The sequence below is a fragment of the Hippocampus guttulatus genome, chromosome 14, assembly GCF_054856545.1.
Source record: "Hippocampus guttulatus isolate MCC_2025c chromosome 14, RoL_Hgut_1.0, whole genome shotgun sequence".
In the NCBI taxonomy this organism is placed as follows: Eukaryota; Metazoa; Chordata; class Actinopteri; order Syngnathiformes; family Syngnathidae; genus Hippocampus; species Hippocampus guttulatus.
In genome coordinates this window covers 8142515-8156433 of record NC_141274.1, presented here as the reverse complement: position 1 = coordinate 8156433, position 13919 = coordinate 8142515, and the positions used below count along the sequence as shown (strand labels likewise).

Sequence of the window (13919 nt, the reverse complement as noted above, 5' to 3'; positions counted from 1 at the left end):
GTACCAATAAACATACAATCATCAGATTGAAAATGACATCCGTTCATTGCGGTGCATCTTACAGAATATTTTATTTAGGAAACAGAGGGACAACAAAAACAACATCGAGTATGTCACTTTTCATCTAGGATTACTCCTCATACCATACAAGCAGCAAACCTCGATGTATTTTTTTGTTTGTTTTCTTATGTCCATCCATCCATTATCTGATCTTCGGGGTGTGCCGGAGCCTCTCCCAGCTGTCTTCAGGCAGTAGGCGGGGGACACCCTGTACCGATTGCCAGCCAATCGCAGTGTTTTCTTATGTGATATTGTCATGACTGGAATAGTTGTCGTCGGAGCAGCAGCGTGGTTGTTATGCATCGATACTAAGCGGATCCTGAAATTTCTAAGTGACACTTGTGGCTTTTCTGAACAAAGAGCATCGCTACTGTGACTCATTTGGATGACTCAATTTGACATTTAGTGACGTGTGCAGGCGTCGCCGATGGTGTAGTGGTCCACTCGCCTGATTTGAGAGCGAGCAGCGTGGGATGGGTTCCCACTCAGTGAAGGTGCGGCCGTGGCTGTCGACGGCTCTCTGCAAGTGCCCTGCGACTGACCGCTGACTGACTGACCGACGTCAAAAGGGCCGTTAAAAGTCAGCGTCCAGTCTAACTCCAACGAGATGAGTCATTAGTCTTATTGAGTACAAAGTCCAATTCATCACGTAAAACTATTGAGCCTTAAAAATAAAAAATCATGTTTTCGAGACCGCGGTCACATTGCCTATTTATTAGGCCCTTGAAGATATAATCAAGCAGCCAAAGTTTCCTTTCGCAATTACAAATATACGACATTCAAAAAGGACTGAAACTGTGTCCGCATTGCTTAAGATTGACTTCTTCCGACGGCGCGGTCATGCCCGACGCACCTCCAACGTGGCCTCGTCGATGCAAGAGGAAGTGCCTCGCGCATTGCTATACGACGACCTCGCCGAGTGGAGGATTGAAACAATGACGACCGGGCTTCAAGAAACATTCGAAGAGCATCTTTGACAAGGGAACCAAGCATTTCGTGGCTGAGCAAACGGGGGGGGGGGGAATCGCACCTTCACGTTCGCATTATTCCAGACTTTGGACGAGATGAAAGCCGCTTCCAAAAGGCAGTCAACGTAATTCATTTCGAGTTGAACAGAAGTGACGATTCCAAGGTCCTTCTGCTTGCGACTGCCTCCGAGCCAGAAGCGTGAAGAGAATCCGACAAATGGTTCCCGTGTCGTTTGTCCAATCCGGCCCATCGCGATACATCAAGTCATGAAACTGCACGGCCCGCCCTGGAAAAGTCTCTTCTTCCTTCCGCAGTTCCCGCCGCAAGGATTGGCTTCAACGTGAGCGCGAGGCTTTCCCCAGAATCCTGTGCAACTCCGGTGACATGAGGTAAGGTTTTTCTGGGCTCCCGTCGTTTCGCTCCAAGTCGTCACCTAATTTGCTCACGGAAAGGAAAATGGGGAGAGGCAACGGGTCGCCATACAGACATGGAAGGCGACGGAGAGCGGGTGGGGGAATATTTTCACGCAGAGGTGCCGTACTCACAGAAGCAGAGGAAAAACGTGTTGACGCACATGGCGTAAACACCGAAGAAACCATCAGCGATCAGGTAGGCGCCCAGCACGGTTGTCTGAGAAAGAAAAAAAACAAAGAAATGCTCACCTACTGTTGACCAAAAGCTACGGTTTGCGGGTAGAAATGGCTGCTGGGAATTACCATGAGAGGAACCTCATAGTAGTGGAGATGGGGGACTTCCTCCTGGAAAAGAGCAATCTTCTTGGTGAGCGAAAGCAACGTTAACACACCTGAAACATCGATGGCGGGGGGGGGGGGAAATGGCCATTTGTGTGATTCTCCACATGGACCATTAAAAAATATAAATAAAAAACTCACGACTTACCGACTCCTCCTGCTATCATTACCTTTCCCAAAAACAACAGAAAATCAGTCACTCTGTCCACAACTGCAACCCTGGAGAACACAGATTCAAAAAAAAGGATGTCAATAAAAATGGATGGCACCGTTGTCGTGCAACTGCAGCACAAACAAATTATATATATATATATATATATATATATAGATACACAGTATACTGTATATATATAAAAATGCTCATTTTAAGTTTACGTGGGTCATTTTGATCCAATCTTTCTGTTTGATGATTTTAAATATAAGGAAACTATGCAAGAATCATCATCATAATAATGACAAAAGTAACGTTCATCATGAGAATGTGAGAAGAGGGCAAAGGCTTTTTCACGGCACCGAACGATTGGGCCGAAGCGAGCCTGACCTGACCACGTTCCTCATGAGAAGGAAGAATGCCTCTTGAGCCGACCTCAAGAAGTTCTTGCCATCGATTGCAACCTAATGGAAAACATATCATCAATATTGTCTGCAATCACAGCCTTACTCAGAGCCGCATCACATCGCACTCGATGAAACTCACCATGATGTAAGCGTTTTGGTTCAGGTAGCGAATGAATTTTTCCAAACACCAGAAACAGCATGTGAGGCAGCACAGGATAAACCTGCAAGGGCCGCCGTCAACCCCTACCGGGACGCAAACGTAAAAAGTCGGCTGCGAACGGAAGAAAGCCTACACTCGCTACAGTAGCACCGTGTGGAATGGTGTCAACCTTTCAGTTTCTTCTCCAAGTATTTCAGCGTCATCCGAAAAAGACGGGCAACCGAGAGAACGAAAGCCCCAAAGGCCAAAGAGCCCGTGTGATACCTGCAGACAGTCCCAGGTGGACAAAAGTTACTTTTCGTTCCAGTTCCCATGACACAGTTGGACACTGGTTCGAGGAGTGGTGACAACAAAATTGGGGGGGGGCGGGGGGGGGGTGAAGTTCAAACCATCTCTCCCTCTCTCCATACATATATATATATATATATATACACACACACACATACAGTACATTTTCTGAGGCTGTCTTTGAACGGCTCTCGAATCGAACGAGAAGAGAGAAGGCACGGAGTCGGACGCAGACGTGTCTGCGTTTGTTGAGACTGTTAAAAGCATAAATAAAGTGTACGTTTTAAAAAATCAACACCACAGCTCTCCTTTTTCGGAGCTGCAACATGTATCTATATCTATTTGAGCTATATTAGCCTACTATCAAAATCTTTTTCCATTTTCAATCATTTTTTAAATAAAGCTCCAGGTAGCCACTAGATGTCGCCCCAGAGCCGCATGCGGCTCTGGAGCCGCGTGTTGCCGACCCCCGGGCTAAATGAATGTACGTCACCCAACCAGAAGCGCGACTTCTCAAAGCATTAACAAAGAGAGCAAGCGAAGAGATGCGCTGAGCAAAGAGAATCTCAGCACATTGCTCATTGCCTTTTTGGCCTCCACTTGATCGCCGTGAGTCGCCGGGCCATTTCTTACAAGGGTGTCCCAATCTCGCTTATTTGTCCGACCTGAGTGCCCTGCCGAAGGACGACAAGAGCGGGCAAGGAGGGATGTCCTCGGGCTTCCTCTTGGCCCAGTAGTAGCTGGAAAACGTCCCGGCGAGCGTGCATTGTTCCAGGGCCGAGCCGAAGTTGACCAGCCATAGAAAAATCAGCAAGTTGGACATCTGGAGCGGGAAGATGTAACGGTGGTAGGCTGTCTCGCCGCCGTAAAATGCAAACAGGCACAGAGAACCGGCGCACGCCTTTTCTTTGGAGATGTCGCTTCCGTTGAAAGTCTGCCGCGTGAGGGAACGGAAGAAAGCGGTTACTGCAAAGGGGGAAAAAACTGCACGTTTTAGTGTTGTGGTTTCTCTAAGGGCCTGACGCTATTTTTTTCGTGCTATTCCAAACTTTTGAAAAAAAAAAAAGGCTCTTTTGATGTGGCCCCTTTCACACGTTCACCTTGTAAAATGAATCTATTTGGATCGAACCGACCTCGAACATTCTCAGGTAATACAAAAAAAAGAAATGAACCTATATTTCATACCGTCTCTTGACAACAGAAATGGTTTCAAAGAATCTCTGAACTTGCAACTGAAAACGAGATGCTCTTACCTGCGGGTTGCAAGTGCTGTTGGAATGCGGACAGCTTCCATCAGGGCACACCACCTTATAGACGGCGTCACCCGAGGATGCCAAGTAACTGGTTTGCAGCGTCAGTGAAAGAGAAAGATCAATTGAGTGGCAAACGAGCCGCGTTGACCGCAAAGGCAAAGCACGTATGAGAGCGGGAGAATGACTGAGAGAATCGCTCGATGCTCAAACAAGTCTGCATTGCTGACGATCTCCGAACCCCTCGACGCCGATTGTCATGAATTGGGACGGAACCCCCCTCGGCTCAAAACGCAGTGAAAAATGCCTCGTATATTCCTCGGACGCCAGCCGGTCCGTTACCGACACATACGCTAGCTCGCAGGCTGAGGAAAGCGTGAGTTTCGCTGCTTTGCGTTCGGACGTGATACGACCTCCTTTTTGGGGCCGCTCGACTGGAATTTGGGGACTGCGAACTTGAATCGTCTGTCCAATTTGAGGTCAATAGTGCAAAGATAAAAATGTCCGTTCGTCCATCCGTCCGTCCACTTTTGAATCCGCTTCTCCTCACGAGCATGCCGGAGCCTCTCCCAGCCGTCTTCGGGCAAATGAACATGATGTGTTTGGACGGTTGGGGCAAATTTAACGCCAAGCTCTTTTTTGCCATCTTGGACCGTTTCTCAAAGGATACACAGCAGTCACCGCCCAGTAGGAAATACAAAGAGTCAGCAAAAGAAACGTTACGAGCGGGTAAAAGAGGGTTGACATGACGTGGCCGACGGCTCTGCAAAAGAGTCAAAGCAAATAAATGATAGCAGGCAGGAATCGCGGCGCTGCGTAGCCCCCCTCCCCATTCAGATGGACATACTTGCTGGCCTCTCTGAGCAGGGCAATGGCCAACTTGACCCTCCTCCTCATGATGACAAGGATCAACAAGATGGAAACCTCTGTCACTCCGAGCGCCACCACTGGGAAAGGCAAAGCGAGAACAAACGCGACCTTGACATGCGTGCTCGTTGATGTCTGAGATGAATTGTTTGCTCATAGAGTTGCCCGCGTGTCAGGATTGAGATGAATCCCGAGACCAGCATCGTTTCAGGACCCATGACACGGATGGCGGGATCCCCCCCCCCCCCCCCAAAAGCACGAGCCATGAAAGACGACGCCCGTGCAGTCCCGCCCCCATAAAAGCGCCCGCTTCAAAGGTCCAGAAAGTTCTCCGGAAAACGCCCCTCATTTATCATTTGTCCAAAAATGACGGAAGGCGGAAGAAGCGAAGCGCGACTTACGTACATAAAATGATCCAAGTTTCTCTGAGCTGCAGATAGACTCTGAGATCCGTCTGCAGTCCAACTTGCGCAATGGAGACGTCAGAACCTCGATTGTGTCCCAGTGCGGCGAGGGCCACCGAGCAGTGCCACAGACCTACATCGGAAGGCTCGGTCAATGCCACTCCCAGCTCACAATATGAACACCGATTGTAGCGAATCGGGCGACGGATGCGCGCACGGACGGAAAAGGCGGGCGGGCGAAACGTACCATGTGCCAGGAGGAGCGTGACAGTGATGACGGTCGCCCACAACATCAGCCCGGCTGTGAATCTCAGCAGTACGATAAAGGCCAGACTAAACAACAAGGACACCGCTAGACCTCTAGGGGGGGGGGGGGGGGGGGCGGCAATGAAAGACATCAGCATCTGAAACGATTCGGAAACGCTCAGCCAAGTCGTCATTGCCAACTTGTCAGTTCCCACGACATGTACGCAATCTGGACCGACAACGGGCCCGTTGCCATCTTTGAGGAAACGACGCCGATGCGGGGTCACTCGCAATGTTGACAATGACGACAGCTGAGATGCAACGACCTCGTTTCCAACCAAAATTCGGCAGCCAGCTTCCTTGATGGTTTTCGTTTGAAGCTGGGGGGGGGGGGGGGGGCTGCGTGCGCTGCTCAGTGTGCCGCGAATGACGTGGCCCGGATTTCTTTTGCGGGTTCGGAACACGAGGAGGCCAGCGACCGCTAAACGCGGTAGAAGGTGACGACGCAAAGAAGCCCGTCGCGTCTCCCTTCGGATATCCTGCTGCGGGAGAGCTTTTCCCCAAATGACGCAATATCACTGCCGGACGATGTTGCGAATTCCGAGTGACTCGGCGAGGCGTCGGCTCCGTTGCTACATCCGTGAAAGTCGGACTTCAACTTGCACCGCAAGCCTTCCGCTCTGAACGAGTGAGCTCTCAGACCACCCCAAACTCAGAGCTCCAAATGCCGTCCGCCATCACGGGTGACACGTCACCGTCACGAGATACGGTGACGTGAGCGGGGCTCAAAAGCGGGACGACGGTCAAGGAATTCCCAGGACATACGTGCAGTGGCTGCAAATTCCGAGCACGCGAGTTACCCAACAATCCACGGCCAAGACTTGGCGTAGTCTTCCACGATCTTCAAGGCCAGCTGCCGAGGCTCCGCGAGTCCTCTGATGCCTCTGCAAAAGGGAGCGGGCATCCATCAGTAAGGAATCCCTCGCCACCTCAACCCGAGTGAGAAGCTGCGGAGCCTCCTCGCAAAAAGAAGGGGCATCAGCGTCAACCGCAACTCTGAACACAAACTCTGCCAGCTCGTCATTGTCGAATTTTTGGTTTGTGGTTTCTTTTAAACCGCTACATTATTAGCCACAAAACGGCTGCGGCTACAAATTTGGAAAAATACTGTTGCCACTGTGATAGCTTTGTTTCTTGTAAAAGGCATAAATGCATAAACAAGCTAATAGAACTGTTAAGAAAAAAAAAGACGTTCAGCGTTAAGCGACTGGATTGGATAAGAAACAAAAACAGCATGGGCTTATTGCTTTGAAACACGCTGCAAACTCTGCTGCGTGGAAAATACAGCGTACTCGGCGGCATCTTGGAGCTCGGTGACACTGCGCGCCGTTTCAAGAGCATCTTGGAACCTCGTCTTATTGGCCACCGTCGCCGTCCCGTTACGAGCGATCACATCTGGTAGACATCGTTGGAGAACTGACCGCAACGCGCGCGCACACACACACACACACACACACACAATTTATTCATGTGATATGGTGTTCCGAAAACCTCATTGATTGTGAATAAGGTGACAACAACAAGAGTCATTCTTACATGGTCTACTTGGCACAATCACCGAGGGACAATCCTCGTCTCGCAGAACCTCCGATAGCGGCTGCAACAAGAAGCCAAACAAAAGAAACGTGAAGCAAAGACCAAAGAAACGCGTTCAGAGTTCAAAAACGGGACGTGGCGGGCTTTGGAAATTAGCATTAGCTACAAATGCTGCCACGCAGTGCGTTGGGGATTCAAATTCAAATCAACACGCGATGAATTGAAGATGTTCCCGAGCGGCTACTCGGGTTTCCTCCCACATTTCCAAAACACTCCAAATTGTCCCGGGGTGCGAGTGTGAGCGCCAACGGTTGATGCCGCGGGCCGGCAACCGCTCGAGGTTGCTGCCCGAAGACGGCTTCCTGCGGCGCAACCCCGGATAAAGCGGTTTGGACAATGGCCATAAGGATGGACCTTCTTGAGCGTGCTTGGAGGTGTGGAAATTGGACTTGATTTGTCAAGACATTTGGCAAAGGAATCCGTATTGAAAGCGGATCCTGCTTTGGCGGACAAAACTAGCGCTGCTCAATATCAAACCAAGCCAAGATACGGATGGACTTGGATGCGATGTCGATTGGGACCGGTACCTTGTCAGGGTTATTAAAACCAGGTTTGCAGAACTGGCTGTAATACTGCCAGGAACCGTTGCCCGCTTTGTGCTCCCGTTGCATCTCGGTATAAGTGGCAAATTTGTCTGGGCACCGTGACACGCACATCTGAAAGCACAAGACGGTTGGGGAATCATCAAGTCACTGGGCTAAACACACACACACACACACATACACAAATACCGTACTGCCCCGAATATAAGATGGTGTTTTTTGCATTGACATAAGACTGAAAAAGTGGGGGTCGTCTTATATTCGGGGTCAAGACATTATACCCATTCACGACGCTAGATGGCGCCAGATATCATTGAAGTGAATGTTGAACTTGACTCCCCAGGCCAAAGTGAACCCCTGCCACGAAGAATAAAAATAGTAGTAGCACGAAGAAAAATAAAAAATAGCGGTAAGAAAGAAAAGAGAAGAAAATAATAAAAGAGATAACAGAAAATGGAGAAACGTAGCGACAATCTGGAGAAAAGTGGGTCCAAGATCGGCCACGTTAACCGGCAGCTGAGGAGAAGTTATGATGTAATTTACATTTCAAAAACCAGAAGACATTCATTTATGAATGTGATTGCACTTTAGTTTACATATTTAAATGTCCAGATATTTAGATTTGAATGAGGCAAAATGACATGCTTTTTCTCACAAATATATTGTTGTAAACATTTGTTTCAGATGTACTGTAATTATTTTTTGTATAAAAATTAATTTGGTGTTCAAAAAGTATTTTTTTCAAACTTGATTCTTGAAAAAGGGGGGGTCGTCTTATAATCAGGGCCGTCTTATATTCAGGCCAATACGGTATTAATTACGTGTGCGTGTGTGTGTGTACATTTTGAACTGTACAACTAAGAATAAAAGAAAAAGAAAAAGAAAAAAAAGAGTTGAAAAGTCAATAGAATGCGGTTGGCCAAACTGTGTTGCTATTGTTCTGTGGATCTGACACGAGCAAAAACAAATCAATCAGTCAATAAATAAACAGCAACAGGAAGGCGGTGGATTTTGGCGCGGTGAACAGCATACGCCGTCGTCGTCCATCATTGAAACAGAGGCACTTTTCAACGAATCCTGTTTTGCCGTTCTTACCTGAGTTGTTGGGCACCGCAGGTTGATGAGAAGAGAAGGGTTGGCACATTTCAAGATGTTGAAATAGAAGAGAATGGGCTTCTTCCTGCAAAAACCACATCGTCATCATCATCATCAACTCGGCATTGTTAGCTTGAGTTCACCAAGGCACTCCAATGTCACTTGATGAAGTCTTGCCTTTGGCATGCCCACGAAATGCCATTTATTTTGCCTCATGTCCGTTTTGTGGCGCATTCTTGTCTTGTTTTGTCGTCGTATCTCCTCTCAGTTCAGACGAGCGGACTTTCCTGCCCATCTGGTCGGCTTCCGCGTCCAATCCTGAAGTGTTTCCGCCTAAGGTGGTGTGTTTATTGTCGTCGCTGGTGTTTTCCTCTTTCAAGTGACTTTCTCTTCTACCTATTTATTCAACTATGCCTCATTTTTAACTTTTTCGCTTGTGTTTTGGGTGGCATTTGCCCCCCCTCCCCCTTCCGTCGTCCCCATTCACTCCATGCCAAGTCTCGACATTTGTTTCAGTGGCTTTGAAAAGCGCGCCACGTGTGCCGAGGTGTTGTTCTCCCTCTTGGGCTCAAGCCATTGCTCCCAATGAATGGTTAGAGTCTGTCTGTGGGGGTTACCCCCCACCCCCTCCTCTTCCCACCTCTAAGATCTCGGAGCGCCAAACAGCGACCCGCCGTTCTGTTTTTTTTTTTTTTTTTACTCAGTTGTTATTGACCATTGCTGAGATATTGTCAAGGCGTCCGTGTGCAAAGATGCATCGGAAGTAATGAGATATGAATGACTCACGCATTGGAGGTTCCCTTCTGACCACAAAACTCGCCGTAACTGTTTGTTGGAAGGAGCACCTTCCTGGGGTCACCGTGGAACCGGGCTGGAAAAAGAGAGCAAAGATTTCACCCCAAATGAAATGATGAGTAATGCGAGCGAGTATGAAACATTTTCGGAGTTTTCCGTTTGCTACATTCCCAACGTACACATCGATCTCGAGATTTCATCGACTTAGCGCGTGAGCGCTCGATATGCAACAAGGGTGACAATTCTCCCATTCAGGCTTGAATTACGCGCGAGGCTTGCAAGCTTTCTTGCTGCGGTGATTCGCCCATCCATACATGTGAAATGTTCGCATTTGTGTGCAATCACGGGGCGGATTGGGCTCTCCCACCTCAGGGAGGAGGAGGAGGAGAAGTCCCAAGCACAAGCTCCAAACTCCCCTGACCTCCAGAGGTCGCGAGAGGCCACGCCAGCTCCTTAAGTAACACTCGACTGGACACTGAACACTCAATGGACTCAATGTAAGTACCGTCTCTAGGAGGGTATTCAGAATATTTGCCCCCCTCAATGCCTTTAATAGGCCCCGCCCCCCCCCCCGCCCCTCTCTCTTAAGTGGAAGGAGCTCTATAGGGGGTGCTACAGAGCCAGTTGTTAAAACCACCGCGTATGCCAACTGAAAATGATGGAGCTTATCGCCAGGCAGGCAAAGTTTGGGTAGTTTTCGTCCATCCGCGTTCAGGTCCTCAAAAATGCAACGGAGGGTGATGCCATACAGTCTAAGAAAGGCGCTTGTGCCGAAGAGAATCTCACCCACTATTCCAAGGGCACCGTATGAAAGAACGGCAAGGAGAAAGATCCAACAGCAGAACACATCGGTGCAGCTTCTGTTGAGACAGGAGAAAAGGAGTCTGCCGTCTGTTTTTCTTTCTGCAAAATTCGGACGTTAAACAGGCAATACGGGTCGTAGCGTTCAACGAAAAGTCTCTCCCGCGTCGTATAGGCCATCGAGGCCCAAGATCTAAAATACAGCGCAACGCGACACCGTACAATACAGCGACTTGATGAACATGAAAACGCTCAACGCGAGGCTGAATCCCGTCATGTGGCGCTGAGCGGCCTTGATCACGAGTACGAAGAAGTGGCTGACCTTCGATGGACGGGACCCCTGAAGAAAGGATCGAACGGGCGCGGCTCACCTGAGCACATGAAAAAGATAAAAACCTCAATCGCAAACGGAATCATCTGCGCAGCGAGACCGGTGGAAAAGGGACGCTTGACAAAAGGAAATGATTCGGAGCCGGCGGAAAGGCAACGTGCCGTGGCAGCTCTGCGCGGTTGCGCCGCTAAGAAGCAACGACGAGCACTCGGGGGGGGGGGTTGCATTTTCCCGACGAGAATTGTTGTTGTTATTGTACGCAAAGCATGTTTTTAGAAACATAACAAGACTACTATCTACTTTTCTCGACTATCTGATACGATACTATCTAAGTCAATTGCGGTAGAAGGCGGGCTGGTCCCCAAGTCAACCTGGGGGGGTAGTGGTGGTGGTGGGGGGGTTGACTACAGCCTACGCAACCACCAGTCTGACGTCGGCAAGAACTCAACTCAACTGTATTTATCGAGCACTTTCAATGTCCAGGTTTGACTGTAAAGTACCAGGATGAGGAAGAGCGACGCAACAACAACGACCAAGTAAAAGCGTCAGCGCCTTGGTGAAATAGGCCGAGCTCAGGTAATCCCATAGCATTACCCGAGCGTAATGCACTCTTGGGCTCATCTTAATCCGAGTGACGACTAAAATAGGAGCAAGTGGTTCCAGGAGCAACCCCGTTGCTGGGAGTCAGACAATTCGCTACTGTGGATGGGGACGCTTTTGGAGAGTGGAGGATACCAGGCGGGAAATGACGAATGACAGGGGTCAAAATGAAGGAAGCAGCACACCCTGGGCCAGCTGTCCTTCGTGGAGCCACATTTGATTTTCCACCTTTGATTCCCATCTTGCCGTCATCCAAAAGAAAGAAAACCATAAGGATTCCTCAGCCTCAAGTCGTCAAGTTACCGCGAATAAAAAAGTCGAGCGCTAGTTAGCGTAGCGAGTCAATTTGCTACCACCGAAGTAGGTGTGGCGGTGGGCTTGTTGAATTTGAAACCCGAAAAAGAAAGCGCTGCAGGTTCTCATACGTAGGCCAACAGGAAACAAACTCAGCGGGCAGCGTTGAAGTCCAATCAAGCGCCGTCACCTTCTTCCAGTCTTCCGCCATCCCTTTTCCAAGCTGCTTTTATCCGCATGTCCGCTTTCGTTGGCCTCGCGGAGAAAATGCGCAAATTAAACGTTTTGTCAGCGAAGCGGCACGGCTGCCATTGGGACGTGGGACAGCCGCGAGGGTGTCCCACGAGCCACAAGACAGCTTCATACAGGAGCGGGAGAAAATGGCTCAAGTCTCCCTAGGCAGTCATTCATTCAATGAGCTTTGCAACCACGACGACAACAACAACAACAACAAATCAATCAATAATGAGCCTTCAACCGAGTATTTCAGATTGGGACTTGTTGATATTATGGCACGTTGAATGAAATGCGGCTTTGTCCCTTCCAGAGAATATTGTTGCTCCCTTACTCACCATAGAAGTGCTCAGCGTCATTGACTGTCGTGGCCTGGACAGCGGCCGAGCTGCTGGAGGCGTGCCGCTGCCGCGCCATGCTTGCCGCTTAACAGCCAGAAGAGCGGATGGATCGCTGAGTTTACGCTCACCCCCCCCCCCTCTCTCTCTTTCTCTCTCTCTCAAACTACCGCATACTTTGTCACGCTTGCCTCTCATCATTCAAATCAGTCAATTCAAAGCATTTCAATACCTTCAAAACATTTCAATACCCAATGCCCGATTGCTGGTCCCACATATTGAAGTAAAAAAAAAAAAAAGTCCAAACAACCCGGCCGACCACCCGCAGTGGCCAAAGGCAATTGAAGCCATGAGACAAAATTCTGTGGAATGATCAGACAAAGATTTGAGTTCTTTTGCATGAATGCCAGACGGACATTCTGTTTCAAAGAAGTGCCCATCACCTGGCCGGGACCACCTATGAGACGCTCCTTAATACTTTTAATAAACTGCATTAAAGGATTCCATCGCTCCGTTTGTCATTCGTAAAGAAGAGCCATCCACTGAAAAACAACGAACCCCTCAACTTACAATACGATGGCGGCGTCAAAATGCTTCCGGGTCGCATTCGGTGTCCTGAGGAGCGAGAAACGTAGCAATGTGAGAGACATGAGACGAGCCCCGCAACTATCCGGAGTACCGGGAAGAAATAAAGGAGGGCAAAATGGGAGGAAGAGGGGTCAAGCTGGCACTTGTGTGGCTTAGCCTCAATTTAGCGGGCATCGGATTTTCTGGCAATTTTGACAAGGCCGCCAATTAAGGACCTCACGTCACGACAACTTGATTTGTATTCTACCGTGGCGGTGTCGGAAGGCAAAAATCCCAAATCGATGATTTCAAATGTCTTATAGGAAAACGCCAGCAGATGGCAGCAGCGCACCACCCAGGACAAGATGAGGCGACTGTGGACCATTTGGGAAACTGGGATCGACTTTCCGAGGCCCGTCGTTCATAACGTCTAAATTGATCACTTCGTTTGCCTCGTGTCATTCGTGAGTCTGAATTCAATTCGCGTGCGCGTGATATGCAAACGCGGGATGTTTTCTCTCCCGAGAATTTTCATCCCGAGTCTTCGACCTCGCCCGGGTCAACAGCAAATTGTTTCAAACGGTGAAATCTCCCCACTCGGGTGACGGGAGCTCATCCCCGGGTGTCATCATCGGGGTGTCACCCGGCTCCGCTCACGCAAAAGGCAACAATGGTTTCTCGCTCGCCATCACACCTTGGGACCATTTCGAGCGTTCCCTTCGGCGCACGTTTTGGGGAATGTGGGAGGAAATCCGAGTGGCCGAAAAACAGCCACGCGGGCGTGGGGTAGAACATCTGGCCTGAGCCCGGAATCGAACCCCCGCGCCTCTCGACTGGGAGGCGGACGCGCTCAGCGTCAAAAGATGACATGAATTGTGTCGTCTTTTCATTCCCGCTTTCACCGACTAAAAGGACCCGAGGTGTGTTTGCAGAAAGCCTTTTGCCTCCACTCTATGACGCCAACTTTTCGTGCAAGCGCGAGCCATGCTGCGCAGACATATCCCAAAGCAACCGCTGTGGTGTCGCGTCTTCGAGAAAAGCCCGTGGAGCCGCACGCATTCGGCAGTCGGCTCATTTCAGAATCCAGCTGAGAGTCGTCATCTCTTTGGTCG

At 49.5% G+C, this 13919-nt stretch overlaps 1 protein-coding gene across 6 annotated transcripts; it reads right to left on the bottom strand.

Annotated features, from left to right (window-relative positions):
- Window positions 1-46: 46 nt before the first annotated feature.
- LOC147194823 (choline transporter-like protein 5-A) lies at window positions 47-12549 on the bottom strand. 6 transcript variants are annotated; one of them, XM_086128714.1, is made up of 22 exons: window positions 12241-12547; window positions 10766-10814; window positions 10429-10502; window positions 9634-9718; window positions 8848-8932; window positions 7738-7866; window positions 7151-7211; window positions 6907-7030; window positions 6415-6498; window positions 5556-5668; window positions 5310-5441; window positions 4885-4984; window positions 4708-4800; window positions 4041-4128; window positions 3453-3721; window positions 2669-2763; window positions 2479-2582; window positions 2323-2396; window positions 1930-2000; window positions 1746-1834; window positions 1575-1659; window positions 47-1462 (listed from the first exon to the last, which is right to left on the bottom strand). In XM_086128714.1, exons 1-22 carry the CDS (start codon window positions 12317-12319, stop codon window positions 1365-1367), a joined length of 2181 nt encoding a protein of 726 aa, XP_085984840.1. In that variant the 5' UTR covers window positions 12320-12547; the 3' UTR covers window positions 47-1364. The 6 variants fall into 6 exon arrangements, with proteins under 6 accessions (XP_085984840.1, XP_085984838.1, XP_085984839.1 ...); XM_086128712.1 differs by having other exon boundaries at window positions 5310-5668; window positions 12241-12549; XM_086128713.1 differs by lacking the exon at window positions 10766-10814 and having other exon boundaries at window positions 10433-10502; window positions 12241-12548.
- Between the last annotated feature and the right edge of the window lie 1370 nt (window positions 12550-13919).

Excerpts from the sequence above, each read along its gene's own strand:
- LOC147194823 (XM_086128711.1), bottom strand. The coding sequence starts at position 12,441 with ATGATGAGAGGCAAGCGTGACAAAGTATGCGGTAGTTTGAGAGAGAGA. Across the intron at positions 7,031-7,150 it reads GATTGTGCCAAGTAGACCAT|TTCTCCAACGATGTCTACCA; the intron begins GTAAGAATGACT and ends CGTTGCGGTCAG. Across the intron at positions 3,722-4,040 it reads ACAGCACTTGCAACCCGCAG|ACTTTCAACGGAAGCGACAT; the intron begins GTAAGAGCATCT and ends CTCACGCGGCAG.